The sequence below is a fragment of the Cucurbita maxima genome, unplaced genomic scaffold (genome assembly GCF_002738345.1).
Source record: "Cucurbita maxima cultivar Rimu unplaced genomic scaffold, Cmax_1.0 Cma_Scf00008, whole genome shotgun sequence".
NCBI lineage: Eukaryota > Viridiplantae > Streptophyta > Magnoliopsida > Cucurbitales > Cucurbitaceae > Cucurbita > Cucurbita maxima.
In genome coordinates this window covers 2,224,395-2,252,161 of record NW_019272024.1, presented here as the reverse complement: position 1 = coordinate 2,252,161, position 27,767 = coordinate 2,224,395, and the positions used below count along the sequence as shown (strand labels likewise).

At 37.7% G+C, this 27,767-nt stretch overlaps 6 protein-coding genes across 9 annotated transcripts in view; 2 read left to right on the top strand and 4 right to left on the bottom strand.

The window, feature by feature from the left end:
* The first annotated feature begins 119 nt into the window (after window positions 1-119).
* Window positions 120-9,106, top strand: LOC111483079 (anaphase-promoting complex subunit 5). Of its 2 annotated transcripts, XM_023129202.1 has the most exons (21): window positions 120-305; window positions 388-645; window positions 786-945; window positions 1,125-1,246; window positions 1,497-1,743; window positions 3,159-3,336; window positions 3,417-3,495; window positions 3,596-3,681; window positions 4,072-4,201; window positions 4,342-4,374; window positions 4,552-4,800; window positions 5,500-5,577; window positions 5,773-6,035; window positions 6,301-6,360; window positions 6,453-6,520; window positions 7,165-7,270; window positions 7,349-7,490; window positions 7,755-7,853; window positions 7,974-8,238; window positions 8,364-8,431; window positions 8,787-9,106. In XM_023129202.1, exons 2-21 carry the CDS (start codon window positions 475-477, stop codon window positions 8,946-8,948), a joined length of 2,766 nt encoding a protein of 921 aa, XP_022984970.1. In that variant the 5' UTR covers window positions 120-305; window positions 388-474; the 3' UTR covers window positions 8,949-9,106. The 2 variants fall into 2 exon arrangements, with proteins under 2 accessions (XP_022984970.1, XP_022984971.1); XM_023129203.1 differs by lacking the exon at window positions 120-305 and having other exon boundaries at window positions 353-645.
* A 2,853-nt stretch (window positions 9,107-11,959) lies between these two features.
* LOC111483210 (glycine-rich protein 5-like) lies at window positions 11,960-12,346 on the top strand. Its single transcript, XM_023129359.1, has one exon. The coding sequence runs from the start codon at window positions 11,960-11,962 to the stop codon at window positions 12,344-12,346; it is 387 nt and encodes a 128-aa protein (XP_022985127.1).
* Window positions 12,347-13,166: 820 nt separating this feature from the next.
* LOC111482772 (pentatricopeptide repeat-containing protein At1g53600, mitochondrial) lies at window positions 13,167-16,137 on the bottom strand. The gene has a single exon (XM_023128718.1). The coding sequence runs from the start codon at window positions 16,089-16,091 to the stop codon at window positions 13,902-13,904; it is 2,190 nt and encodes a 729-aa protein (XP_022984486.1). The 5' UTR covers window positions 16,092-16,137; the 3' UTR covers window positions 13,167-13,901.
* Window positions 16,138-16,879: 742 nt separating this feature from the next.
* Window positions 16,880-20,184, bottom strand: LOC111482774 (mitochondrial inner membrane protease subunit 1). Of its 3 annotated transcripts, none has more exons than XM_023128720.1 (5): window positions 20,036-20,184; window positions 19,710-19,934; window positions 19,458-19,568; window positions 18,719-18,792; window positions 16,880-17,257 (listed from the first exon to the last, which is right to left on the bottom strand). In XM_023128720.1, the coding sequence occupies exons 1-4, from the start codon at window positions 20,144-20,146 to the stop codon at window positions 18,754-18,756; spliced, it is 486 nt and encodes a 161-aa protein (XP_022984488.1). In that variant the 5' UTR covers window positions 20,147-20,184; the 3' UTR covers window positions 16,880-17,257; window positions 18,719-18,753. The 3 variants fall into 3 exon arrangements, with proteins under 3 accessions (XP_022984488.1, XP_022984489.1, XP_022984490.1); XM_023128721.1 differs by lacking the exon at window positions 16,880-17,257 and adding an exon at window positions 17,264-17,370; XM_023128722.1 differs by lacking the exon at window positions 16,880-17,257 and adding an exon at window positions 17,699-18,159.
* A 408-nt stretch (window positions 20,185-20,592) lies between these two features.
* LOC111482773 (probable solanesyl-diphosphate synthase 3, chloroplastic) lies at window positions 20,593-25,218 on the bottom strand. Its single transcript, XM_023128719.1, has 6 exons — window positions 24,533-25,218; window positions 24,299-24,423; window positions 23,187-23,314; window positions 22,984-23,087; window positions 21,475-21,602; window positions 20,593-21,349 (listed from the first exon to the last, which is right to left on the bottom strand). Exons 1-6 carry the CDS (start codon window positions 24,762-24,764, stop codon window positions 20,801-20,803), a joined length of 1,266 nt encoding a protein of 421 aa, XP_022984487.1. The 5' UTR covers window positions 24,765-25,218; the 3' UTR covers window positions 20,593-20,800.
* A 390-nt stretch (window positions 25,219-25,608) lies between these two features.
* Window positions 25,609-27,767, bottom strand: part of LOC111482662 (mitogen-activated protein kinase 19-like) — a 4,909-nt gene continuing 2,750 nt past the window's right edge. Inside the window, exons 5-10 of the mRNA XM_023128556.1 lie at window positions 27,321-27,470; window positions 27,084-27,239; window positions 26,773-26,984; window positions 26,579-26,680; window positions 26,255-26,397; window positions 25,609-26,163 (exon numbers count right to left, since the gene is read on the bottom strand). Coding sequence (XP_022984324.1) covers window positions 26,057-26,163; window positions 26,255-26,397; window positions 26,579-26,680; window positions 26,773-26,984; window positions 27,084-27,239; window positions 27,321-27,470 — 870 coding nt within the window. The 3' untranslated portion in view covers window positions 25,609-26,056. The remainder of the gene's footprint in view (window positions 26,164-26,254; window positions 26,398-26,578; window positions 26,681-26,772; window positions 26,985-27,083; window positions 27,240-27,320; window positions 27,471-27,767) is intronic.

The following is a 27,767-nucleotide window of genomic DNA, read 5'->3' as shown; positions in this document are numbered from 1 at the left end:
AGGATAAAAGTCGAACATGGGACTAAATTGAAAATTTTTAAAATAATAGGGATGAAATTGAAATTGGCTACGTAAGAACCCAAAATTGTAATTTCACAATTTTTCTTTTTGAAAACTCTCTCCTTTCTCCCTCCTACTCTTCTCTTTCCTTCCCGCCGCGCCGTCCCCTCTCCACTCTCTCCGGCGGTCTAGTTCGTTCCGAACACCAAAATTAGCTTTCACAAGCTTCATCTCACCTCTCAAGGCAATATTCTGCACCTGATAGCCCCGTCGGTCCCTATCCACTTCCAAGCTAAACCTCTAAGGTATAACTTGCATTTGAGTTCTGAACTTCTTCGTTATCATTTTCAGTGAGTATTACCGCGGAGATTTTGGTGGTGGATGTAGATGGTGCAGCTGGATTAGCAATGCTTTGAATTGTCTCAAGAGATTCGCATCAACAAGGCAGAGAGAACCGGAGAATTTCGCTCTAAAATGGTTGGGATTTTCAAATCGCTAGGGGGATTCGCGGTTACGCCGCACAAAGTTTCTGTCTGCATACTGCTACAAATATTTGCTCCGCAGGCTAAAACCTCAGTACCTTTTTCTTTTTCATCAGTAGCTCAGCACAATCGTCTTGGTCTGTTCTTGTTGGCTCTCACTAAGGTACTTTACTAGTGTCAACATTAAACTTTGCAATTCTTAGTCCTTACCTTCATAATCATGCTCATATTTCCAGTGAATGCCTGTTGGTGGTAGTATATATGCTTGTTTAGATGTTATGTAGTGGCATGTTTTGTTTCCAGTCTTGCGATGATATTTTGGAACCAAAACTTGAAGAGCTCATAAATCAATTAAGGGAAGTTGGTGGATTGCTGGATCATTGGTTGATTGATCATTTAACAAGTAGGCTGTCATCTCTAGCCTCCCCTGATGATTTGTTTAACTTCTTTAATGAGATGCGAGGTTAGTTCTGCAAACCCTTCATTCATTTCTCACCCAAACTTCTTTTTTGTCTTCTTTAAGTTATAATGTATGGCCAATATTACTCTCTTTCATTGTATGATTTAGTTTTTTTTTTTCTTGTTTTCTCAATTCACCAACCTTGCATCTCACTAAAGAAGTTAAAATCTCGATTTATTCAGGAATCCTTGGAGGTTCTGATTCGGGTGTCATGGAAGATGATCAGATCGTTTTGGACCCCAACAGCAATTTAGGAATGTTCCTTCGTCGCTGTGTTCTTGCCTTCAATGTATTATCATTTGAGGTACTCTAGTTACTTACTGTCTTAATAGTTATTACCCCCTTCACTCGTTAATGTTTCGGAAACTGGTTTACTGCAACGGTTGGTGTTTCCAGTGAGAAATAGGAGCAATGGAGTAAATGGCCATAAGAACATCTCCTGCATCGTTTGCTTTTAATATCAATTTCTTTGAATATAATTTTTTTTTTTTTTTTAACTTGGGTTATACTGTTGCTTTACAAGTTGGATGGTCATTTCTGAAAATTCAATGCAGGGTGTTTGCCATCTTCTGACAAATATAGGAATGTATTGCAAAGAAACTCTTTCAAGTTGTTCCTATGGAGCATCTGAAGTAGATGATACTAGGAATGATTTGGAGACATTGCCGGAATATGAAAATATGGACCTGGAGAATCTTGTTTTTGAAAAGGTTAATGAAGAAATTGAAGCAAAAAAAAGGAGCACTCAGGGCATTTCTTTTCATTTTCATATGTCCGAAGCACTTTCTGGATTGGCTGAAGGTACAGGCACATGTTTACTCATTGACTCTTTATATGAAAAGACAACTTGGAAAATTAAATAAACCATGTGTATAAGTGATCGCAAATTTTTCTATGTCATTCGATTAATTTTCTTGAGAGTTTAAACTCTATATATCATTTTCTTTCTCCATTTATTGATTCCTTCGTCTTCAGTCATTCATATCTTTCCCACGTGTTATAGTGGGGAATGATGTACATCACTGCTATAGCAAAATTGGTTTTGGAGGAACTAGTTAACTTTTAGATGAAAAAAGGAAAACAAATTTCATCGGGAACCAACTTGGGCTTGCTTTAAAATTTTAGCTGCTTTGCTCTCTTAAATTCTTTTGTGTAATTATAGCATTGTTGCTTTATGCTTTGTTAGGACGGCTTTTTGTAAGCTCCATCAAATGGCCTTTTTCTTGAAAATTTTGGTCTTCTGTACAATCAGACTATTTTGTCGTGTATGAAAAAATATACAGGTAAGAGGAGGAAAACCTCAACTTGAGCTCAATGCCTTGTCCAGATTAAAGTTAGTGAACGGTTGGATTAGGATAAATGTAATCCTTTAGTCTAATTGAGAATCAATATATGAAATAACAAAACGGACATAGGAAGAAATGACGCAAGGGATTTGAACTTAGTATTGCACGTTTGACTAACATATTAAACACCCCAAGACCTAATCCTAAGTTGTCAGCTTATGAGAAATTTAATTCTTTTTGATATGTTCTCAACATTTGCCCTCAAAGAAGAGGGAGGTTAACTCTTGCCAATTCGGTTCTCTCAAAGAAGAACGATATTTTGGTCCTTACTATATTTTGTAAGTAAGGATATTTGATATGTTCTCATCATTTTGGTCCTTACTATATTTTGTTTCCCTCAAAGAAGAACAATACTAATGCCTTCTGTTAGGTTCCAGCTTACTGCAGGTGGTCCCTTCAAAGATAAAACTGGTATCTTATGGTCTAATGCTGTGAATTCTATTCTTTAGAGGCTTTGATTTGCGGGAATAGTAGAATCTTCAATGGAGAAGAGACAAGCTGGATTTTTTTGGGGGATCATCTCAATTTTTTTTGTTTCCTTTCGACATCTTCTTGCCAAGTCCATATGTAATTATGACTTGGCTCAAATTTACATCAATTTAGTACTGAATTAAGCTATAAGGAAGAAAATGGTTACAAAATTCTCATACCATTTGAGAGGGCTGAGTTTCTGTGCTTATATCATCAACTACTTAGGGTCTGCAGACCCATTAGCTTCCCCGCATACATAAACTTAATCTGAGATGCACTAACTCTCTCACAATCTTATGGAAGTTGCTACTAATTTTTGCAACTCCTCAAATTTCCCATAGAATTAAATAATTTAAGCTTCTTATCATAGTTATTGATCTGTATCTCTCAAAATTACAGATGTTGATGTTCCTTCTTTCCCGAAGTGCAAAACTAGCAGTAAAGCTAAAGAAGTCTTTTCCTACTCTCACACTCTTTGCAATACCTCAAGGGATATGGATCCCAGTGGTGGGGCATTCCTGAGGACAAATTGGCAGATGCAAGGCTACTTAGATGCACAAGCTGAAACAATTGAAAAGTAAGAGTAAATATGCTTAATCAACCCACAAAATGTTGTTCCTTGCTATAACCCTAATCGAATTTTAAAAATTGGTGCAGGCTTGGAAGCTTATTTTCTCTGAATGCTTTTGAAATGGTTCTTAAACAGCTCCAAAAAATGGCACCTGAACTCCATCGAGTAATTGAATCTTTTTCCAATATTTTCATGATTATTTACAATATTAGATTTCTTTTAACATGTGAACTGCCCTATTTATCTCTGTTGAAATCGGATGCAGGTTCACTTTCTGCGTTATTTGAACACCCTTTCTCATGATGATTATTTTTCTGCTTTGGAAAATGTCCACCGCTATTTCGACTACAGGTAAGCAACTAACAATGCCTTTTCCTTTCATATGTTAGTTGATGATTTCCCTAGCCAATATGATCACTCTTTCCTTTGAATGAAGAGATATAATGCATTGTTTAATATGGAGAACTATTATCAATAAAATGAACATTTTCTTTCACATTCCTCTTCTGTTATCTTTTCTCACCTTCTAGCCTTTTGACATACTGTCGTCTGTCAAAATGAAGTCTAGGGGATGGGGGAGAAGTATATAAATGACGGGGAGTTTCAATTATTAAAAAGGATGCAATGAAACATTTTTTTTTTTTTGGGGTGGGGGTGGGGGGTGGAGTATATATCAAACAGCATTTGATTTCTATGTCCGAACTTTTTCTTATTGCTTTCCCTTGACTTTTGCCACAAAAGTGCAGGGACTGAAGGATTTGATTTTGTCCCTCCTGGATCTGGCTGCAACAGCTTTGGAAGATATGAAATTGCTTTATTATGTTTAGGAATGATGCATGTTCACTTCGGGCATCCAAAGCAAGCTTTAGAGGTCAGTTTCTCTTTTCCACCAATTACCAATATTCAAGTATCTTCTCTAATCACGAGGCTAGAATTTTACCAAATGAATATTTTATGTTGCTCTAGTTAACTAATAGTTATTCGTTTTGTTTTTTTTTGGATAATCGTCAGGTTTTGACTGAAGCAGTCCATGTATCGCAACAGGTAAATTTTATTTGCATTTATGATTCTCCAAGTATTGATATGGAGGAAATAGTCTTGGAACTCTAAAGAACAAACTACGAATTCACTTAGATAATTTTGGAGTGAATCTTTGACTTCTCTATATGAGGTAGATATTTAAGGGCATGATCATATCTAAACTTCGAATATTCTTTGCAGCAAAGCAACGATACATGCCTCACATATACCTTAGCAGCTATAGGAAATTTGTTATCTGAAAGTGGTTTCTCACGCTCTAGTGGAATACTCGGGTCATCCTATTCACCTTTAATGAGCATGGGAATTTCACTATCTGTCCAACAACAATTGTTTGTGCTTTTGACGGAGTCCCTAAGACGAGCTGAAAGTTTGAAGTTGAAACGATTAGTAGCCTCCAACCATCTTGCTATGGCTAAATTTCATTTGATGGTAACAACTTCGTATTTTATAGATTCTTTCTGTTAATTTATGTTTATTTTGTACACATGGTTTGCGTATTGTTTTCCCCCCCTGAAGATTGGTGATTGTGTATTACCAGTTCACCTCATGCTTCTGCCTTTATGACTTCTCAAAAACCAAAACAACCTCCAAAAAAATCCAGTTAAACCAACTGAAACCAACTATAAATCACTTTAACCGACTAAGACAACCAAAACTGGCACCGACCGAATAACTAAATTTTTTTATCTTTTAAAAATTAACATAAAACTGAATTGACCGACCCTACTTGGCCAAACTGACTAAATTGTATTATTTTCTTTGGGTTGCAACCACACTGGAGGAATTCTGAAAGATAAGGAAAATAAAGTGGACTTGAGAGATATTTCCTTGAAGTTATTTTTCTACAAGTACATTCCCAACATTTCCGGGAAAAAAAAAAAAAAAAAAAAAACAGGACCCCCTATTTATTTGGTTGTTGGCTACTGTTAAGTTCAAATACTAGTTTTATTGATTACTAGTGGGGATTCTTTTTTCTGATTCACTGAAACAGTGTGAATTCCTTATACCTGTCTGCTGTGTGTTATGACTGAAAAAAAATCAGTGCTTACTTATTCATGTTGAACGTACTGAGAGAGTAGGGAAATCTCCTTATTCATTAACTATTGGTGGGTCGTAAATTATTTGCAGCATGTGCAAAGACCTCTTCTGTCATTTGGTCCAAGAGCTTCTTCAAAGCTTAGAACTTCTCCAATAAGTGTCTGTAAGGTAACGTTTAACACGATGATTATCTTTCATTGTTTCCATTACTAGATACTTTGTTTAAATTATTATTTTCATTATTTATCTATTTTTTAAAATGGGAAAAAAGGATTATCTTCATGTAGATTTATGTGTGTCTATATCTGTTGAGGAGGATATTATTTTCTATTTTATTCTGATACTTGCATTTAATTCTGACAGGAGCTAAGGTTGAGTAATCATTTAATTTGTCAATATGGCACTGAAAGTTCTACAAAGACAACAGATGGATCCTTTAGCACTACATGGCTTAAGAATTTACAAAAGCCTACGGGTTCACATGTATTGTCTAGAGACCCTGAATCGGGGAATAACTCGAGTGAATTACCATTTTTTGCACAACCCACCTCAATTCCTGGATCTGTCTTACAGTTATTAGGCTCTTCATACTTGTTACGAGCAAGTGCCGCTGAGCTATATGGCAGGTGATCTTAACAAGGGCCTCTCTCTTATAGTACTTTTGTGTGCGGGTGCGTGTTTGTATATTTTGTAGATCAAATTGCAAAACTGAGATTATTATCTCTGCTCCCGTACTTTAATTTTAACTACTGGTTGTAATTGAATTTAATTTTAGCAATTCTATGTGTTATTTTAATTTTCTCTTCCTGTTTGTTCCCCAATCCCTCGAAATAATTATTCAGTCTGCAATTGTTTTGCTGCCTGACCATTTTTCTTCCCTGGCCATTTCAGTGCTCCTCTTGCACGAATAAACGCCCTTCTTTATGCAACTTGTTTTGCAGACGCATCAAGGTAATTTCTAACTTATATGGGTATTTTTTAATATTCTAAATTATTCTTCATTAATTGTTAAAGACCTTTCGTTTCTTTTTGGGGTCATACAGTTCATCTGATGCATCATTGGCGTATGTGAAACTCATACAACATTTGGCAATTTTTGAAGGATACAAAGGTCAGGGAAAATGCTTCATTGACACATTTCATTTACTATTTCTCTACCTGTAATAAGGCATCAAGTTACCATTATGTTGGCAAGGTAGCTTAGCCACCTGTCATTTTTATTCATTATTAGTGTCATGCTCATTGTTTTGTTATTGGTTTTTTCTTTTTATGCTGCTTGACTTATAATTCTGGCTATCATCATCACTCCTTGTGTTGTCAAGGAGTTCTGTAAAATCACATCTTGGAAGATGTTTTTCCAATCTTTTCTTTATCTTTGTTTTTGTGTGTGAAATTTCTGCTACTAATTTACATGAAAGTAGATACTTTTTGTGTAACCCCACATCCTGCAAGAATGTTTCTTCATTGCTTCAATCTTTCTAGATTGTGTTAACTGTTAGAATAGAAATTTTCTTAGTTCATTGAGGAGAAGGAGGCAACTTTAAAGTCCAATAGATAAGCCGGGCTGTCCACCTTGTTAACCTTTTCTAATCTAAGACAAACCAATAGGGGGGCTTCCTTTTTCTGCCATGTCCCTGCCCCCTCCTGCTTTGTGATTGCACATGCACGAACAAACTGACACTTGGACATACTCTCCCGTACATTGAGGTGCATATGGTGGTCATGACTTATAACTCTGTGCTTTTCCTTTAACAGAGGCCTTTAGTGCACTTAAAGTAGCAGAAGAGAAGTTTTTATCGCTCTCAAAGTCACGGATTTTACTATTAAAGTTACAGCTCGTTCATGAGCATGCTCTACACAGGTATCTCTAGTGATATGATGATTATTTACCGTTTTCCTAGTTATTACCCTTACTAAATTTTTCGTATCCTTCCATTAGAGGTTGTTTGAAGCTTGCCCAGCAGGCTTGTAATGAAATTGGGGTTCTAGCCTCATCTGTTACTGGTGTGGACTTGGATCTGAAGACAGAGGCGAGTTTTCGTCATGCTCGAACATTGCTTGCAGCAAACCAGTTCAGTGAGGTTAGAACTTTTGAAACTAAGCTCATGTTTCCATGTTTGGTTGTGTAGAAATAGTTCTGTTTCAGCAAATTGTGGGAACATATCATATTATTTTGCGAACATCAATTCTATAGTTCTTGTATTGGGGAAACTAATATGGAAAAGATTATCCAATTCTTTGGAAAATCAGTAGCACAGCTTATTTTATAGCATATCTCTCAATTTCTTGATTTCTTTCTCCCTAAATTGCCTTAGAAGTGACTATTATTGTTATTATTCTTGCAGGCAGCTCGTGTAGCACACTCCCTTTTCTGTTTGTGTTATAAATATAATCTACAGGTCCAGAATGCTTCTGTTCTTCTTTTGCTGGCTGAAATACACAAGGTAAACTTAAAGATCGTGAGTTTTTTAACCACCATTTTGTGATAAGAAAATAAATTTTGTGTGCGTTCATTTTCTTTTCATAAGCCAGTATAAAGTCCTTATTGACTCCCTTCCCTCCAGAAATCAGGCAATGCCGTTGTAGGTCTCCCTTATGCTTTGGCAAGCCTTTCCTTTTGCCAGTCATTTAACCTTGATCTTCTAAAAGCATCAGCCACTCTGACAATTGCTGAATTATGGCTCTCACTTGGGCCTAGCCATTCAAAAAGGGCTTTGAATCTTTTACATGGAGCTTTCCCGATGATTCTTGGTCATGGAGGTTTGGAGCTTCGAGCTCGTGCTTTTATAGTGGAAGCGAAATGCTACCTCTGTAGTCCAAGCTTTTCAGGTACTCCAGACATGGTCGTAATCGTTCTTATGAAATTCTTATCTGCAATATTTCATTTTCCCCTTATAGAACCATACTTCCTCAAAAAATGAACTTTGTCATGGCTGAATTTTCTCATCGAACAGTTTCTAAAGACCCGGAGGTTGTGTTGGATCCTTTGAAGCAAGCGTCCGAAGAGCTTCAGTTGTTGGAGGTATGTTTAGGGTTTAGGGTTTAGTTGTTGAAGTTTCTAGTTATAAACGAATGCACTTTAAGAGTTTCAATTAGGAAGGAAGAACGATTTGACCTTTTGCAAATTTCTCGATTGAATTTTTCGTCTCGTTACCCCTCCTGAATGTGCAAAAAATACATGTTCTTGTCATGCCATATTTGACAATCTTGTATTTAGAGATCATTGCACTGAGAAATTTCAAAGAGATCAATAAACTTAACAGAAGATTTTGCGTTTGATTGTAGCAACTTTATTAGCATCAATGCTTCTGCTTTGCATTCCTTTTGTTTATATCTGTTATTGATAAGTAGATTCTTTCTCTGTTGTTCTCTCCAAGTATCATGAACTGGCAGCCGAAGCTTTCTATTTAATGGCAATGGTATTTGACAAATTGGGGCGGCTTGAGGAAAGAGAAGAAGCGGCAGATTCTTTCAAGAAACATATTATGGCTCTCGAGAATCCTGAGGAAACAGACAGTTCTCTGCTCAATGTATCATGACAACAAGTACCATGCTTGATGCTGTAATGTATTCATTTATGTTTATTTGTTACAGAAATTCCACAACCTCTTGTTGAAGCTTGACAATTACCCGAGTTATCGACAAAATGTGATTCCCAAAATGCCAAAAAAAGAAGTAATTTTATCTAGATCTTTCTTGATGCGATGTTGTGTTGGAAAAAGTTCATTAGGCGTCGGGAGAAGCTGGAGAACACATTTTATTTCTTCCACTTCTCTCGACGCAAAGTAGTGTTGTGTTGCCTTTTCCTTTCTCACTACATAATTGTTGAGGATAGTTAGTAGGAAGTCACACATTGGCTAATTAAGGGAGTGATCATGACTTTGTAAATAAGGAATACATCTCCATTGCTATGAGGCCATTTGGGTAACCCAAAGCAAAGTCACGAGAGCTTATACTCAAAGTGGACAATATTATACTATTGCGAAGAGTCTAGTTCTTAACATGGTATCAGAGTCATGCCCTTAATTTAGCCATGTCAACTGAATCCTCAAATGTCGAACAAAGAAATTGGGACCCCTCGAAAATGTAGTCAAAAGTGACTCAAGTGTCGAACAAAGGATGTACATTGTTCGAGAGCTCCAGAGTCGACCTCAATTAAGGGGAGGCTATTCGAGGGCTTCATAGACCTGAGAGGAGGTTCTATAGTGTATTTTGTTCGAGGGCAGGATTGTTGGGAGGGAGTCGCACGTTGGCTAATTAAGAGAATGATCATAAGTTTATAAATAAGGAATACATATCCATTAGTACAGGCCTTTTGGGAATCTCAAAGCAAAGCCATTTGTGTTTATGCTTAAAGTAAACAAATATCATACTATTGTGGAGAGTCTGGTTCCTAACAATAACCTACTCATGAAATAGGAAAACAGGAATTGTAACCTTCCGGTCTTCGCCAAAACACCATATTCATTCCTTGGGAAGAAATGAAGTTTCAAGGTGGTTTCCTTCTACACCAAAAGTCAAATGAGAGAACTTGCAGTTCTTTTCACTCATGAAGTTGACCATTGGTATAAAGCAAATCAGAGAAAGTTGAGATCCAAAACGTTAAAAATGGAAGTTTATGGTATGGTTCTTTTGGGTTGCAGTCCTATAATATCCACTTTGCTGATTCTTTGCTGTCTTCATGCACTTGAGACCCGTGCAAAGGAGAAAGCTGCAAGACGACGCTCCACATGCCCTGATGTTGAGCTCGGACACGCCACTGATCCAACCAAACAAGGTGCAGCCGCTCACGGCAGCGGTGGTGGAGACAGTGCCGGCTGCGGCGCTGACTGTGGCGGAGGCTGTGGTTGTGACGATTGATCATGACATACCATGTAACACTTTTGAATTCCCCTTCTGCTTAGATTTGTTCTTCCCTCTCTAATGTGAAAATATAATTACATTTATGTCGGGTCCGTGATGTTTTCGTTTCAGGTTTCGTGTTCTTATTTTATCTATACTTAAAACGGTAATTTGTTTAAGAGTTCGAAACTCGACTTTGTTTTTATTATTTAGATTCTTGAAGACGTTTTGTTCATACTTGTTAAGACGTCATTGAAGATGAGAAGTGTTGTTTTTCTAATCTATCTCCGAGAATATTTTTAATTTTATAGTGTCAAATAATGATTACTTTGACCTGATCTTTTTTCTCCTAAATTATTAGGTAATATCAACATAGTTCTTCTCGCATGTTTTGTTCTCTTACATGCATCTTAAGAAAATTTCCGAAACGTCATCCAATATAGAATTACTCTAAGTAAAATACGCTTAACCATGAATTTTGCATGATTGAGCCACCGAAAATAAAAGTACACCTTATTTTTTTTAAGATACATACGAGTGAAGACAAACTATGCTGAAAAGTTGGTCAGTGGGAATAATCTTCCTTTTGACAAGCAAAGAGCATATATATATATTATTCATCCACCGAACAAATTCTCTGTTCTAACAACGAAATATATCTATTTGTTGTTGTATAGAATATTTAGTTTGAGTCGTCTTTTTTTAATAAATTATTAAACAATTATTTACATTATAAATACAAAAAGTGATTAATTAATTTGGTCGGTAATTACTTTTAATGATCTTAAAATCGATCCCGAGCGGAGAGAAATTTGTATAGTTTCGTGTGGTTGAGGTTTGCATGTGGACTTAGGTCAATATTTACCTTAGAATATGTTTAATATGCAAATTTATTAGTTTCTTAATAATAAAGACTTGTCAATACATGACATGGCCATAGACTTTGACAAAAACATTGACTAAATAAATAATTATTATTATATTTATCTATATATATATATATATATATATATATTCAAAATTATTAGAAACTGTGGGAGAAAAATCCTTTAAAATATTTTTTAATTTTTATATTTATCATCACATCAATTTTAAATTCCATTCAAATTTCTAGTCTGAAAAAATCCTGCCCCAAAAGACTCACTTACCCTCAGATTAGGTGGAAGGTGAAGAAGACCCCTTTCTAGAAGGGCCCGAGCCATCTGTGAGATACTATTCTGGAAAAGCTAAAATTCCAACCTTGTGTCAAGACTTAATAGACCAAGGGATAGTTTCAGGTAGACAAGTCCTATGAGACGTAGACCTCTCATAAGGTAACGGAGATGTGCAAAGGTTTCCTTGTGCTAGATGGAGATTGACCCTCAAGTGGAAAGGCAGAAGGGAGCTTGACTGCCAGACCCACTTTTTATATGATAACTAGTGTCTTATCCATTAAACTATATTAGTATTAACGAAGAACGTTATAATAATTATTTGGTTGATTCCGAGAAACAAAAATGAAACTCGAAGATAATTTCATTTAAATACCAAAAGTCAACTAAATGCTTAAAAAAATCTTCCCCTCTTAACTTCTTCATCACTCAATCATTGCCATTGACTTGTTCTTGGGGATTTGGTGGCTTAAGCATTAGATTGGCCACTTCATATAAAAGCATAGAAACTTAACATATTTTTGGGCAATCTGATTGGTTAAGTCCCAAAAGTAGAGATGAGAACTTACGCCATTGTTCTTATAACAAGCGGCTGTGTGATAGCGAGTGCAGTGATTTTATGGTGTGTTTGTAGCTATGGGGGCCGTAAGAAGAAGAAAACAGCGCCACCCACGTACACATCTAGTGCTCTTAGGCCAACGCCAAGGCCAAGCCGTGACCTTGAACTTGGGGAAGCTAAGAATGGTGGGATGACTATTCTTGCTGGGGCTGCTGCTGGCTTAGCTACTGCAGCTGTGGTTACCAGTTTAAGCAATGATGGTGGCGGAGGAGGAGGAGGAGGGGAAGGCGGAGATGATGGTGGCGGTGGTGATGGCGGTGGTGGTTGTGGAGGTGGATGTGGTGGGGGCTGTGGCGGCGGTTGTGGTGGTGGCTGTGGTGGTTGATATATAAGTGTTTGATGTAAAAGTGTTTTGGTTTCCTTTGTGGGTTTGTTTCAATTTCTATTTTTTTTGCATCTTTTCTTTTCTAATAAGAAACATTGTATGTATAATCTTTGCTTTTTATCATTGACTTTTATGTCTAATTTAGATGTTTCATACCACCCCAATTAGTAATTTCGTAGTTTATTTCATCAAGGGTTAGCTTTTTCTTTCGGACTTTCCCTAAAAGTTTTTGAAACGTGTGCTAAAGAGAGGTTTTCATAATCTTAGAAAGAACGTTTTGTTCTCCTCCCCAACTGATGTGGGATCTCATACGGCACTAGGGTTCTAGTACTATTTAGATACGAAGAACTCCTAGAACGACTGCAATGAGTATAAATCCCACTAGCCGCCTAAACGACGAACGTATAAGATTCTATTCACCTCATAGTTGGAAACTAAGAATTGATTCTAACTATTAAAAAGGTTAAATTATATGTTTTATGGACTTTCAAAAAGAAGAAGTTCTTATTTTCATAAAACGAAAAATTATTTATTTTAGTTCTAACATGTAAGTCGAAAAGATTCTTCAGACCGATAGCTCATGAATTAAATAAATAATTAGTTAAATTCTACTCAAAGTTGACAAAGATGTTAACATAACCTATATAATACGCCTCAACGTTACGATCATATACTTCTTAGTACATATTCTTTTAATCCATAAAACTATCATAAATGAATGAATGAAAATTCCAATTTAATTTGAAAACAAACTTGTAAGTCTTTTAATTTCTTCAACATATTAGATTGATGAACTGATGAGATTTGTTTTTTTTTTTAAAACCATTTTTTGTTTTGGGCCATCTGATTGGTGCTGGTTTTAATGTTCAAATCGGGGCTCTAAAAGGAAGGAAACAACAAGACCTGCAAAGACAACTAATGCTTCAAGCTCGCCCCCGACGTGCGGTGATGCTCATTTTGGGTGTAGCAGCTGCTGCTATAGCTACTACACCTCGATCCCCATTTCTGGAGGCACTTCGAACCACTTTAAATGGTCTTGTCTTTGTTCCACACCCTGATCCCCATCCCCTGAGGCACTTCGAACCACTTCAAACGGTCTTGTATTTGTTCCACACCCCGATCCCCATCTCCTAAGGCCCTTTGAACCACTTCAAAGGGTCCTGTCTTCGTTCCACACCTCGATCCCCATCCCCTGAGGCACTTCGAACCACTTCAAACGGTCTTGTCTTCGTTTGGCTGCCGATAGGAACATTCAGGAGGTGGAAATATTGAACTATTAGAGTTACAAATTTTCTATAGGTGCAGCTTTAGCTTGTAACGACGGCTTTAGTTTTTCTCCTAAACCTCGTAAACAAGGAAAGACTCAAAATTAATTCGACTGACCTAAAGAACGGTAAACTCTGTCTTCGACTTCTTTCTTTTCCTCTCCCTTCAAATATTGGACTTTACGGTCTCTTTCCTTTTCTCTCTTTTGCTCTCATTCTCTTCTTATTTTTCGTCAGTTCCAGGAGCCGTCCAACCCCTATCAAAACCCCAATCAACAACCGAGAAAATCTCAAGTCGTCTCTCTAAGTCGGATCGAATCTCCTATTTCTTCTGCCAGTGCGTGTATAATTTCCGTCATCTCTTTGATGTCTTTGTGGGATCGATCCCCTGCATAGAACAGATGGATTTTATCCTTAACTATTATCCAACTACAACCTGGACTCTTCTTTATCCCTTTCGATATCTTCATCGACCTTATAACCTCATCTTTCCGCTTATCACCTGAAACAGCGTGTAAATTAGATAAAATCACGTAAGGTGTTGCACTATTAGGTTCCAGTTCAAAGAGATTATGAGCTGCAAGCTCTGCAACATCAAGACGCAGATGGGTCCAGCTGGCTCCAAGCATTGCTCCCCAAACACCCTCGTGAGGATCAAATGGCATTAAAGAAATCAAATCAACTGCTTCATTGAACCTCCCAGCTCGACAAAGAAGATCAACCATGCACGCATAGTGATCTACCTGAGGTTGAATATTATACAATGAACTCATTAGATTAAAGAATCTCCATCCCTCTTCCACAAATCCCACATGAACGCATGCCGAAAGAACGCCTAGAAACGTGATCTGATTAGGTTCCAGGTATTCATCCTGCATTTTCGTGAATAACTTCAGTGATTCTTTCCCAAGTCCATTCTGAGCTAGCCCAGTGATAATGGAATTGTAAGTAACAACATTAGGAGCCTCAATATAATAGAACATCCTCAATGCATCACCCACATTTCCACACTTTGAATACATAGAAACTAGAGAGTTTTGGATTGATAAATCATATTCCATACTCAACTTTGTCACAAGTGCATGGAACTGCAACCCTTGGCTTAATATTGCTACACCTGCGGCAGCACTAAGGACACAGCTCAAAGTGAGTGGATTTGGCTTGATTGCTTTCTGAAGCATCTCAATAAACCAATGGAAAGCTGTCTCATATTCCTCATTGCTCACGAGCCCTGAAATTACAGCAGTCCAAGCAATATCATCCTTCTCAGGCATCATTTGAAACAAACCAATGGATTTATCAATCATCCCCTTGCTGGCAAATCCAGAAATCAAAGTTGTCCATGAAACGACGTCCTTTTGTGGCATATTCTCGAATAGCAAGAAAGCTTTTTCGATGTCCCCGGATTGAACATAACCTGCAATCAAAGAATTCCATGTAACTATATCTTTCTGAACCATTAAATCAAATATTGTAGCAGCTGCATAAATAGAATGACATCTAGAATACATCGCGATCATAGAATTGGCTAGATAAGCATCGAAGTCGAGCCCCAAGGACAGAACCAATCCATGGATCTGAATTCCTTCTCTATATCGATCCAAACAACCACAGGCTTCAAACAAAACAGTCAAGGTAGTTGCATTGACTCCCACCCTTTCCCTTCTCATATTTAGAAACAATGTGAAACCATCTTTAAAATTTCCCATCTTCATATACCCATTAATCATTGTTGTCCAAGTGACCACATTTCTTTCAGGCATTTTGTCAAACAGCTTTCTAGCATCAACAATCTTCCCAACTTTGCAGAGCCCATCAATCATGGAGCTCCAAGAAACCACACCTTTTTCTTCCATGCCATCAAAGATCCGAACCGCATCTTCTATTCTCCTCGCCTTCAAATACCCATTGATTAACACATTAGACGACACCATACCCGGATTTTCCCAATGCAACTTTTCAGCCATCTCAAACATTCCAACACGCACAAACCCAGTGATCATGGTAGCATAGGAAACAGAATTACGCTGAGGCATGCTAGAAAACAACTCAAAAGCCTCATTTACCATGTTCCTCCGATGATAAGCCGTAATCATCGCATTGTAGGATGCAATACTGCGGTCCGGCATTTTGTCGAACACTTCCTGGGCTTTATTAGTTTCGCCGTTTTCAGCGTATGCAGTGAGCATAGCAGTCCAGGAGACGGTGCTTTTATGAGGCATGCGATTGAAAATGGACTCGGCTTCCTCAATACACCCATTCCTTCCAAGTTTTGTGATCTGGGAGTTGCAGTAGACAAGAAACTTACTGCTTTTCTGGGTTCTAGCAGAGTCAAAACTTTCCCGATTTTGAAGATTTTGGGTCGAGAAATTGAAGGGATGAAGCTTGAAATTGTAAGGGGGAAATTGTTTGAAGACAAGGGTGACGGTTGATTTTGCCGTCATGCTCCGGAAAGCTTCATGCTTGACGAAGGAGAACATAAGCCCTGCAACCCAACGCTCGAACAAAGTCCTATGGCGGCGCTATCTATTTTACCGGGGGAAAAAAAAAAAAAAAAAAAAAAAACTAAATCTTTGTTCAATAATATTCTGTTTTTTTTTTTTTAATTAAAAAATTAAATTTATTAAAAGGCGTTTCCTTTCCCTTTATTTTCTAATATACTTTCAAATTTTGTTTTTAAAATCATAGCTAAATTGTGAAATTATGCGCAAATATTCATTAATATCTCTATTTTAAATAAAAAAAAGATTTATAATAATATGAAGTATAGTTTAACATTTAAGTTTAATTAATTAAAATTTGCTTCTAATAAAAGAAATTCATCTCAATTAAGTTCAAATTTAAAAATGAAGATATCCACCTATACCAAAAACCGACGCGGTCGGGTTGATCAATATTAATACCCTATTCGATAACTATTTAATTTTTATTTTTAAAAATTATGTTTATTTTATTCCAATCTCTTTATAATATCTAAATTTTGAATTAAAAATATATATTTTTTTAGTTTTATGACTTAAAACATCTATTTCTATAGAAAATAGATAACAAAAAAATATATATCTTAAAAATAATTTAGTAATATAAATTAAATTACACCGATGAACTTTTTTTAGTTTTTTTTTTTTTTTTTTTTTTCTTGGCTTCTATCAATAACATTCCTTAAACACTAATGGAACATGCGATACTTAATATGATGTAAAATAGACATTCAAATAGACTCATTAGAAATACCATATCGGACATTTAACAACACATTCCTACAACAAAGACTAAAAAAAATTAGTCGAGATAAGATTTACAACGTTCAAATAAGTTTGATTCTTTAGTCTAAGGATAACTCAATGAATAGAGGCATCGTTTACCATCTCAAAGGAGATTCGATTCCCGCCCTACAAGGCTTGAACTAAAACAACTAAAATTAAATAAGCTTATTTGGATTTATGATTGTGAAAATGAAACATGAACTCTACACCTGTATGGATTGAAAATGCAAAATCTGGAAATCTATATCCTTTTAGATCAATCTGAACCTACTAACAAAGAAGTAACAGCTATTGAAGTAAGGATCAATGGCAAAGATGTAATATTGAACTAGGCCCAGGTCTCAGCAATAGCTCATTTAAAATGGCCACAAAATGAAGTCCTGAAAATTAAAAAAAGCACAGAGAAATATGTCAATGCCAAAATGGATCACCTGCCAAAGAAGTGAAGCATAGATCCCCCCATTGTCAGCAATGCATTTGAAAGAGATGCTTCCTGTCATAATTTCATGTGGAGTACAAAAAATACAACTCCCATTACACTAACCTAATGTTTGCCTAACCCAATTTGAGGCTAAATCAGGACATACTATGGGCTATAAATCTATTTTATTAGTACAACTCAAACGGCAATCAAATAGAAAACACTCCAGAAACGTTCTCAAATTTAACTAAACCGAAACAAACAATAAATTCAATTGTTCTTTATCTTCACGGATCCAAGTTATATGGAAGATCCCACATTGGTTGGAGAGAGGAACGAAACATTCTTTATAAAGATGTGAAACCTCTACCTAATAGATGCATTTTAAAACCGTGAAGCTGATCACAATATATAACAGGTCAAAACAGACAATATCTGCTAGTAGTGGACTTGGGCGGTTACATTATACTTGCTACCTATATCAAAATTTGTAACCATATGTTATATAGTCAAAATGATGATTCTTTTGGGAATATCAAAATTTACTATACTTCAAGATTTCCAACTCTCATGTGGAGTTATTTAGACTCTACTTCTAGCTCTCAAGATCTCTGGCAACATATTTCTTCGACATGGGTTTGCCTATGAAAAGAAAGAGAGATACTCCTTTACCTCCTCTGCCTTCCTCTAAGATCCCTTCTGTAAAAAACCATCACTGCTACACAATTCCATTGTCATTTGAACTTTTTGTTCATCATAAACAGACTACAAAACCTTCTTCTAGATTGAAGACCATCTTGTATAGCTCAATACTTGCACGAGCCAAGCATTATCCGTCTTTCACAACCACCACCCAAGAACCTTATAAATTCCCAAAACACAAGTCACTAGCCCATTCAAGAATTATACAAGAAGCCTCCCCAATTTGAAAAAGTAACCCAAAAGGAGTAGAATTTAAACATCTTATCTATGAAAGCCCAACGAGAACTATTATATTTTGCATGATCAAACACCTCCCTCCACACCTTACAAATACCTCTAAAAATTATATACTTTCTATCTGACCATAGATTCGATCAAATCGCCATTACAACATCATCTCATATCTCGGTACCTTTTCCTTTGAAAAAAGAACTATTCAAAAGCTGTATAATTTTTTTTTTTCTTTTTTTTTATCAATTGTGAACTTCATTAGGCCAGTCCAAGAATCTGATGTGAAGTGAAGAGACTACGATATCTATTAGAATTAGTGATCAAAACAGAAATGTGTACACTAAATTCCATCCCACAAATAATTATATTAGATTTTAACTCTTTTAGACGTAAAGGAATGGTAAATAAATAAACCTAATCCTCAAAACAGATAGCCAAAAGGACAACAGTTACAATGAGAAAGGAAAAACTAAGCTTAACGTAATACCAGCAATTTATCTTTTAAATTAGGCCAATCTGAGTTCAGTGTTCCAATGGTCCAAAGCAATCTGGTGGCCAGACCTAACATCAGAAGAACAAAGAAATATTCAAGAAAGATAAAGAAATGAGGGAGAAATGCATACGAGTCTAGAAAAAAGCTACCATGCAAAGTTCCAATGTACAGAAGAAAGATATTATCCCCATGTAATTAGAGAGAACTTTCATAATCCTGCTGACTTCTTAAATTACTAGAATAAGATCCAAATTATAAACCATGAGTGAATAGAAACACCACGAGAGATTAGAAATTTCTCAAGATCCAAAATTTTCAAACTCAAGTACCCTAAAACCAGCTGCATGAATAGCGATGCATATAGCAAGTAAACAATTACACAATCAAGTGGTTGCATTAAGACCCCCACTAGGTCGTCAGTTTGAATCTTCTCCAACAGATTTGTAATGTAACATTAAAATAAATGATTGCACAGAAAAAAGGCAAACAAATCTGTTATACTAAAAGCCCATCCAACCAACATTTGGAAACTCAAGGATAACAACCATTGAAGGAAGAAACATAAGTAAACAATGATCAAAACAATTCATTTCCTCAAGTACAACATAAAAGAAGGGAAAACTAATACATAAGTAAACAATGATCAAAACAATTCATTTCCCCAAGAACAACATAAAAGAAGGGAAAACTAATAAAAGCAGAAGTAATGATGAAGATGATTGATAAATCTTACTCTCAAAAACACTTTCCCGTCAATCAGACCATAAGGTACAGGTCCGAAATGCCGCGAATCACTAGAAGCATACACATTATCTCCTTGAATCCACACATGACCTTTCGGAACCTAAGCATCCACCCCAAAAAAGAAAGAGAAAAACTAAACAAAGAAACAAATCAAACAACACCAAAAAACCAAAAATCAAAACCAAAACGAATTTTCAAATTTCAAATCATGATCACTAAATTCAGGTCCATCAAACCATACCACAGCCGTCAGACACCTATTGGAATTGGCAGGGTCCGGAAAGAAATTGACCTTATCCCCCTCAACACCCACAATGCGCTTCGTCAAGGTCTTCCTCGGATTCAGAGGAGATCGAACCAGCACGACGTCGCCGGGGCCAACCCTGCCCACTCGGTGCGACACACGTTCAGCCAAAAGAACATCGCCGGTCAGATTCAAGGTCGGAAGCATGCTAGGCCCGTACACCTGAAACCACCAGATATTGAAGTTTTCCAAATTAATCAAAGCAAGAAATAGGAGACAAAAGGTAGCGGAGGAAGAGGAAGGAGTAAGAGAGAAGTACAGACCAGAGTGGGAGAACAGAGATAGTTGTTGGTAACGTGAAGCAAGCAGAGGAACTTGGCTATAATGGCTGTGCGATCGATAGCCTCCTTTACTATGCTTCTCCACTGTCCCATGGAAGCTCTCTGTCACTCTGAACTTTCTCTGTTCTTCGCTTGGAGAAAGCATCGTCGACCTTTGGTGAAGACGAAGTTGAAGAGATGGGCCGGAATCATTGGGCCGGCCCATAACATCTAATACAATACATGGCCCACAGGTTAAATTTTGGCTCAGACCTCTTACAATAGTATCAAAAGTATAAAAACCAGACACCGAATTATGTACCAGTAAAGATGCTCGACCTCCAAGGGAGGTGGATTGTGAGACCTCACATTAGATGGAGAGGGAAACGGATCATTCCTTATAAGAATGAAGAAACCTCTCCTTAGTAGACGCGTTTTAAAACCGTAAGACTGACGACGATACGTGACAGACGGGCCAAAGTAAACTATGCGAGGGAAGAAAGTGTATACATTTTATTAGAATTTAGTGTACAGAAGCTATCAGAAACAGGCATTCATGTCAGACAACTTGCAAGAAATGTTTAAGTGAATATAATACTATGAGCAGTTATTTGCAGCTCAACATATTCAACCAATATACAAACCAGCCAGCCAGCAACATAGCAGAGCTTGTGTGATGCCAATGGCAAAAGGTAATAGAGACTCTCTTTTTTGATTTCTGAGGGATTGCAGAAGACTGTATATCCTTTGGTAAGTTCCTTAACTAAACTAATCGATCCGTTCTAGATTAAACGTCACCATATCCTCGAGCGCGGACCGAAAGGCACTTGGTGGAAGGCATTGTAGGTTTTGGATAGCAAGATCAGCCTTCTGTTTAGCTAGTTCCTGCGCTCGTTCAATGCCACCACTGCTCTTGACTATGCCGATAGCTTCGTCGAGAGACCCTGGCTCGCTGAACTCTGATCCGATGATGTCTTTCAGTTTCGGGTCTCTTTCAAGAGCAAATATAACTGGGGCTGTAAGATTTCCTTTAGCTAGATCACTTCCTGCTGGCTTCCCAAGCTGCTTTGTTGATTGCGTAAAGTCCAATATGTCATCGACAATTTGGAATGAGAGACCGAGATTCCGCCCGTACTCGTACATCTTCTTCGTCGTATCACGATCAACCCCACTAAAGATTGCAGCACCTTTGGTACTGGCAGCAATCAAGGAAGCTGTTTTATAATAGCTTTTGATCAAATATTCTTCCAGTTCAACTTCACAATCAAACAGGCTTGATGCCTGCTTTATTTCACCACTTGCAAAATCTTTAATAACCTGCAATAGAACTAATTGAATCTTATATAAGCTAAAGGTTGCATATCAAGATCCAGTTATACTCATAATTCATACATAAACGTCGATCGGATATTACAGATGTACTAAGTGGGAACCAAATTTACCTGACTGATAAGCTTAATGACTTCGAGGTTTTCGAGATTAGCAAGACACCACGACGACTGTGCAAACATGAAATCTCCAGCCAGCACCGCCACTCTGGTACCGTATAATTGATGCAAGGTTTCCTTCCCTGGAACCCATCAGGACAACAAATATGTTGCTGAGCCAATGGAAGTTGTAGGAGGAAAGGGGGAAGGGATAAATAAAGTGACACATTGCAAATGTATGAAAAGACAAGATAGAAAAGCTTGAAACAATCTCAAACTTGACGCCATATTATTAAACTTATTCTATCCCTTGATGCTCTTCTCTATCTTTCAGTAACCAACCCTTCTATCCAAACAAAGTTGTCACCAGAAAAGGTATTGAAGTCGGGCAATTATATATGCATTTGGTAATAAAGTTAAGCTATTCGTTTCCGAGCAACTACAAGTTACAATTGCGACTTGTCTCGAAACGAGGGAGGAGTGCAACCATGGCAAACAAGTGATGAACCAATACATGTGCAACAAGCATAGTATCATCAACTGTGAGAGCCCTTATCGATTGGAGAGGAGAATGAAACATTTCTTATAATGGTGTGGAAACCTCTCTCTAGCAGACGTGTTTTAAAATCGTGAGGCCGACGATGATACGTAATGGGCCAAAACGGACAATATCTGCTAACGGTGGGCTTGGATTGTTACAAATGGTATCAAAACCAGGCACTGGGCGGCGTGCTAACGAGGACGCTGACCCCCCAAGAGGGGTGGATTGTGAGATCCCACATCGGTTGGATAGGAGAATGAAGCATTCGTTATAAGGGTGTGAAAACCTCTCTCTAACAGACACGTTTAAAACCTTGAGGGGAAGCCCTTGATGGGAATATCCATAGCGGACAATATTTGCTAGCAGTTAGCTTGGGCGGTTACAAATGGTATCAAAGCCAGACACCGAGCGGTAGACCAGCGAGGACGCTGGCCCCCAAGAAGGGGTGAATTGTGAGATCCCACATCAGTTGGAGAGGAGAACAAAACATTTCTTATAAGGGCGTAGAGACCTCTCCCTAGCAGACGCGTTTTAAAATCGTGAGGCTAATGACAATACATAACGGGCCAAAACAGACAATATCTGCTAGCGGTAGGCTTGGGCTGTTACATTAACATTGATACATTTAAAGTGACATGTCTACCTAGAGCCTTATTATAAGAGATCGACATGTGGTCATTTCGGTAAGCACAACAATGAGGAATGTGGGGAGTCTTTTCTCCACATCTCCACGATGGATTGCCGTCTCAACAGAGATGATGAAGAAGAAAACAAATGGAGTGAATTCAGACCAAATAGAAAATGGCCCACTAATGCCCATTTCCTAGTAACAATGAGGAAATACAAAATTAATTTGCATTATTTGAAAATCATGTCAAACTCACTCTTATTACATAGGCATTAAACAGACATAGGTACTCATTGATTTATGTGGAAAGCATCGACAAGAACTTCCAAACTTTGCACACGTAAAACGAGCATACCTCTCCTCATATCACTATCGTCTAATACATCATCATGTATCAAGCTTGCAGTGTGGATCATTTCAATGATCTCTGCCAAACGCCGATGCTCGACAGTGAGGTCCCTGGAGGCAATGCAACCAAAATAATAATTGAATTCTTTTCAATCTCATATTAAGCTCAGATTTTCAGGAACATGTTTAGGCCTGGTAGAAATTACTCACTCTAACCCAACTAATCCGGCTGTTGCTCTTGACACCAGGAATACTAGAGCTGGTCTCATCCTCTTCCCTCCAGCACCAAATATCCGCTGAGCAGCAGATACCAGGGCTGGGTTTTCCTTACCAACCATCTGCAGGGCATTTCTATTAGTTGCATGACTAAAGAACTTTAAGACTTCAAATTAAGCGTTACGAGAATAAAGATCATACGCTAAATGAAATCATGTCAAATAAAGAAGAAAGATAGTATTAAAGACTTCCAGATTATACGCGATCAACATATCAGAACATGAAGAATCCTAATATACTATTCATAAAACAGTGTCCATCCTATTATGAAATGGCAGAAGCCTAACAACGGAAGATGAAGAACTATCAGAACAAGGAAATCTAGGAGTTTGAAATTATGAACTGATAACACTAACTTGTATAATAGCAATTTGATGCGTATGCAACGTGAAACTTGAAGCAATATATAGTCATCCTCAATGTGCTACATCTAAGTTAATATGTGATCCAGACTTCACAGAAAGAAATGGCACAGGTTCCCATCCATGATCAATTTGTTAATGATAAAACGTTGAAAATAAGAGGATAGCATTGGTGCTTCTTAAATCAGCATTAGAACATGTACAGTCCTACCAAAAAATAATACTATGCATGTACGATCTTTGATGAAATACCAATTTGGTTCTAGAAATGATGATAGACACAATTTTTTGCTATTGAAATCATTCAAATCCATCAAAGCCTTCTTCATGAGTGCCCTCACAAATTCTATGCCTTCATTCAATTTTTTTCCAAGAACAGTAAACTGAACAGTATTAGTAGTACTAAAAAAAGGAACTGAAAATAGCTCCCAAACTCAACCTAACATGCCTATCTTTGATCTAGCTACAAGGAAATGCTTAAGATTGTCTGTGATTAAAGTTTTTGCAGTATAACTTTGATTTAATATTTTATCTTGTGAGTTACTTTATCAATCTGCATAATTTATACTCCAAGTATCCAATGAGGTTAAAGTCATCCACGTACTAATAAACCATTGAAAGCATTCTCAGCAGCAATAAAACCCCAAATCTATATAATACAGTGCTAAGTTCCCTGCCACTTACAGACAGAAGATTTTGGTTAAGCTTCTGGAGATCATCGGCTACAACTTCAAACAAATTTGTCGACGAGATTGGGCTTTTGGACTCCTTCCTCAGTTCTAAGAATGGTTGAGGGCCACCAGTAATGCCTGTTTTAGCAAAAAAAAAAAAAAAAAAAGAAATAGACAAGCTATTACCACGAGCTTTTGCAACCAACCAAGAGAATATGGAGCTGCCGAAAGCCAAAAATTTACTTGCCATTCAATGCAGTTTCCGATTTCGTGGTTGAAAACACTCTGCACTGGCCAACGTTTCGACGGGAACAAACCAAAGTTCGAGTTTGGTGTCGCCTCTTTCTACTCTTAGTACACGGTTTAACGTGACTCCTAATCGTATATCGATCCAATGGAGTATTGGAAGAACAATCACAAGCAACATAATCCAAAACATGCCTTCCAAAATCAAGGGTCTGGCATATGACAGACATCATTCCTAGTCAGACCCAGAAATCTAAACCCACCAAATATCAAGCAAAAATCGACAAACCCAGCTCAAAAAACCACTCAACTTCTCATAGACATATCATCAAACACCTAATGTGCACAAAATAAAAGATGGGTATGGAAGTAGAACCACGAAGAGAGAATTCAATGAGCTTCATACAGGTCATTAACATGGAAATTAACCGCTTTAGCAGAGATTGATAGATCACAAGTGGGAGATAAATTGAGTGGATAGAAGAACCCCACATAGGGGCTCTCTTATTTTCTTATCAGTAGCCAAAGAAAGTTATGAAGTAGGTGGCGCTCGTACCAAGAGGGAGTCTTTTTGCTTTGAGGAGGAACCACGGGCCGTGTATGAGGCCTAAGCGCCTTGTAAGTAGGCGACAAATCCACGGCTTCTTCGCAGTTTAGTGGTTGAGCTGAAGCCAGCTACTGCCGCCTCTAATTCTTATTGGGATCAGAAATGGGGCATCCAAATTCCCATTTCAGTGATTTTGGTGAATTCCTCTGATTAGTAATAGACATCAACTTGAACAGAACACAACCCAAGTTGAATATCCGTTACTCAAGTTTGTCCCGTATCCTACATCATTTGTTTAATTCAACAATTGCGAGAATAAAAGGTTGAACTATCTATGCACCGAACTACATCTTTAATAAGCTAATTTCCAATAGAAGTTAGTAGTGTTTCGTTCCAAAAATACTCCTCATATAGTGATGATCGTGAACAAACTTCTGGCAGATATGAAAGAAGAAAACCCTTCCAGACATGGTTCCCTATAATATTTAAGGGTTGGAAGAACCCCGCATCATAGGACCTCCCTAGGGTTGTATTCAAAGATGAATATCCGACTCGAGGAGCCTCCAGTGTCGGATAACTTTCATTGATTCGTAAATAGTTGGTCCATAGTACAATATACAAATCTCCATTCAAATGGTTAATACAGCAATTTGAGTGTGTCTATAATTACATGGCGTGATAAGCAGCAAATGCAGTAACAACAAAAAGACCCTTGAAACAATACCCATTTGAATGGACATGCTGGTTATACCTATCTCTGTTACTCCACTGAGCAGCAATGGCAATGGTTGCCACTCCCAACTTAAGCTCTTGCCTGCAACAGCTTCCTTAAGTGCTATAATGGATGGATCACTCTATGGATCTACTGCTGCTCATGGTCGGGTAATATTCGTTGCTTCCAAAGCGAACGACCGTGCGAGGCTCTCATCAAATGACAGTGCCAGGAGATCAAGGATTGAATTAAAGAAGATTGTTCATTCACAAATCGAAACTTCTAATTTGCGACGTTAGTTTCGAATAAACATCTTTTATGTTTCTGTTCTCACATGGAAGGACGGGCCCGACAACTCGCCCTAGATTTGCAGCTAAACAAAAGTGAGAGCCATATCAGTATCACAGAAGTAGTTGAGCATGGAAGAACTAAAAGAGATGGTACAAAGAGAAATAAGTTCATACCAACAGGCACTTTAGGTGGAGGATGAGCCTTTGATGGATTCCCAAATCTTCTATCAGGTAATCCGACGCTATTATTACAGGCTTTAGGATTTCGTCGAACGGGCTCACGATCGGGTGAAACCAAATTTGTGCAAACGGTGGACCTAAGTTCGGTTGGAAAGTTACTGAGTTTGTAAGAACACAACCCGACATTCAAACACCTACCTAACTATATGTTATAGTAATAATATGGACTCCTTGGCCATGACATTATACGACACAATCACGAAAAGACTCGACACACACTCCCAAGCGTGATTAAGAGGCATGGAAAAAACTGCATACCGTGGGAGGGAGAAGTGTTTCCGTTCTAGAGGCAAAACAGGTGCGCTTTTACCGTCGTTTTCCTTGTGGTAGGTGAATTGGCTTTTAAAATGACCTGTAAAGCTGAAAAACAATAGGAGACTGACACACTACAAACTACAAAATCAGCTAAAAAAAGAAAGAGCTCGACAACGTAAACGAATATGTAGTCGAACCTAGGATAGAGGAGCTTTGTAGTATCGGTTCCATTGAAATAATCATCACGAATTTGAGGATGATATTCTAATATTTCTCGGTATAACAATTCCCTTACATCATCTTTTGTTAATTTTCGTCTCTCAAACTCAAATTCCGATCTCGAGATAGGCTGACAAGAAGGCTCTCTTTCAACTTTGGCTAGGCCCTTGAAGTAAGGATCAGCAAGAGCCTGTCAACATATAAAGGAGGAGAGTGATTTCTCTGAACACAACTTCATAATCCCCAGATTCACATCTGTGGAACAACAACAAAAATATAAAACTTTTACCTCCACGGCTGATGGTCGATCCTTCGGATCAAATGCTAATAGCCTTTGCAGTAAGCGAACGGCTGCCGGATCCAAATTCGGAAATCTTTGTGAAAATGGCACTGCAGATTTCCTTCTCATTTCTAACAGATATCTCCTAGCCTTTTCATTCCGAACCTAAACAGTATCGACCGATCAATAAACAAAGAGGGGATGGAGGAATGGATGAGGAGAGATAAAAACACAAGCAAGACATACTCCTGCAATGGTTTCCGATGAGGGAGTCCCGAGAAGATCAGTAATCAAGTCCAATTGATGGGCAACGCTTTTACCCGGAAACAGTGGCTTCCCCAACAAAACCTCAGCAAATATGCAGCCGACACTCCAAATATCGATCGCAGGAGTATACTATAAACAGGATAAGATAACGAACATTAGAAAACAAAAAAAGAAGTAACCATGAACAAAAACTTCAGAAAAACAGATGTAACCTGATACAATTACCTGAATGACAGATATTTCAACTTCCAGGACAGTTCAACAGTCCCCCCTGAACAAGAATTATTATAATCTATGCATTATTGTTTCCTATAAAGCACTAAATACATTACATACATTTTATACATGATCAAAACGAACGTAATTCCAACTGAACCATGGCCATTTCATCCCCTGCCCACCCCCCCCCCCCCCCCCCCCCCCCCC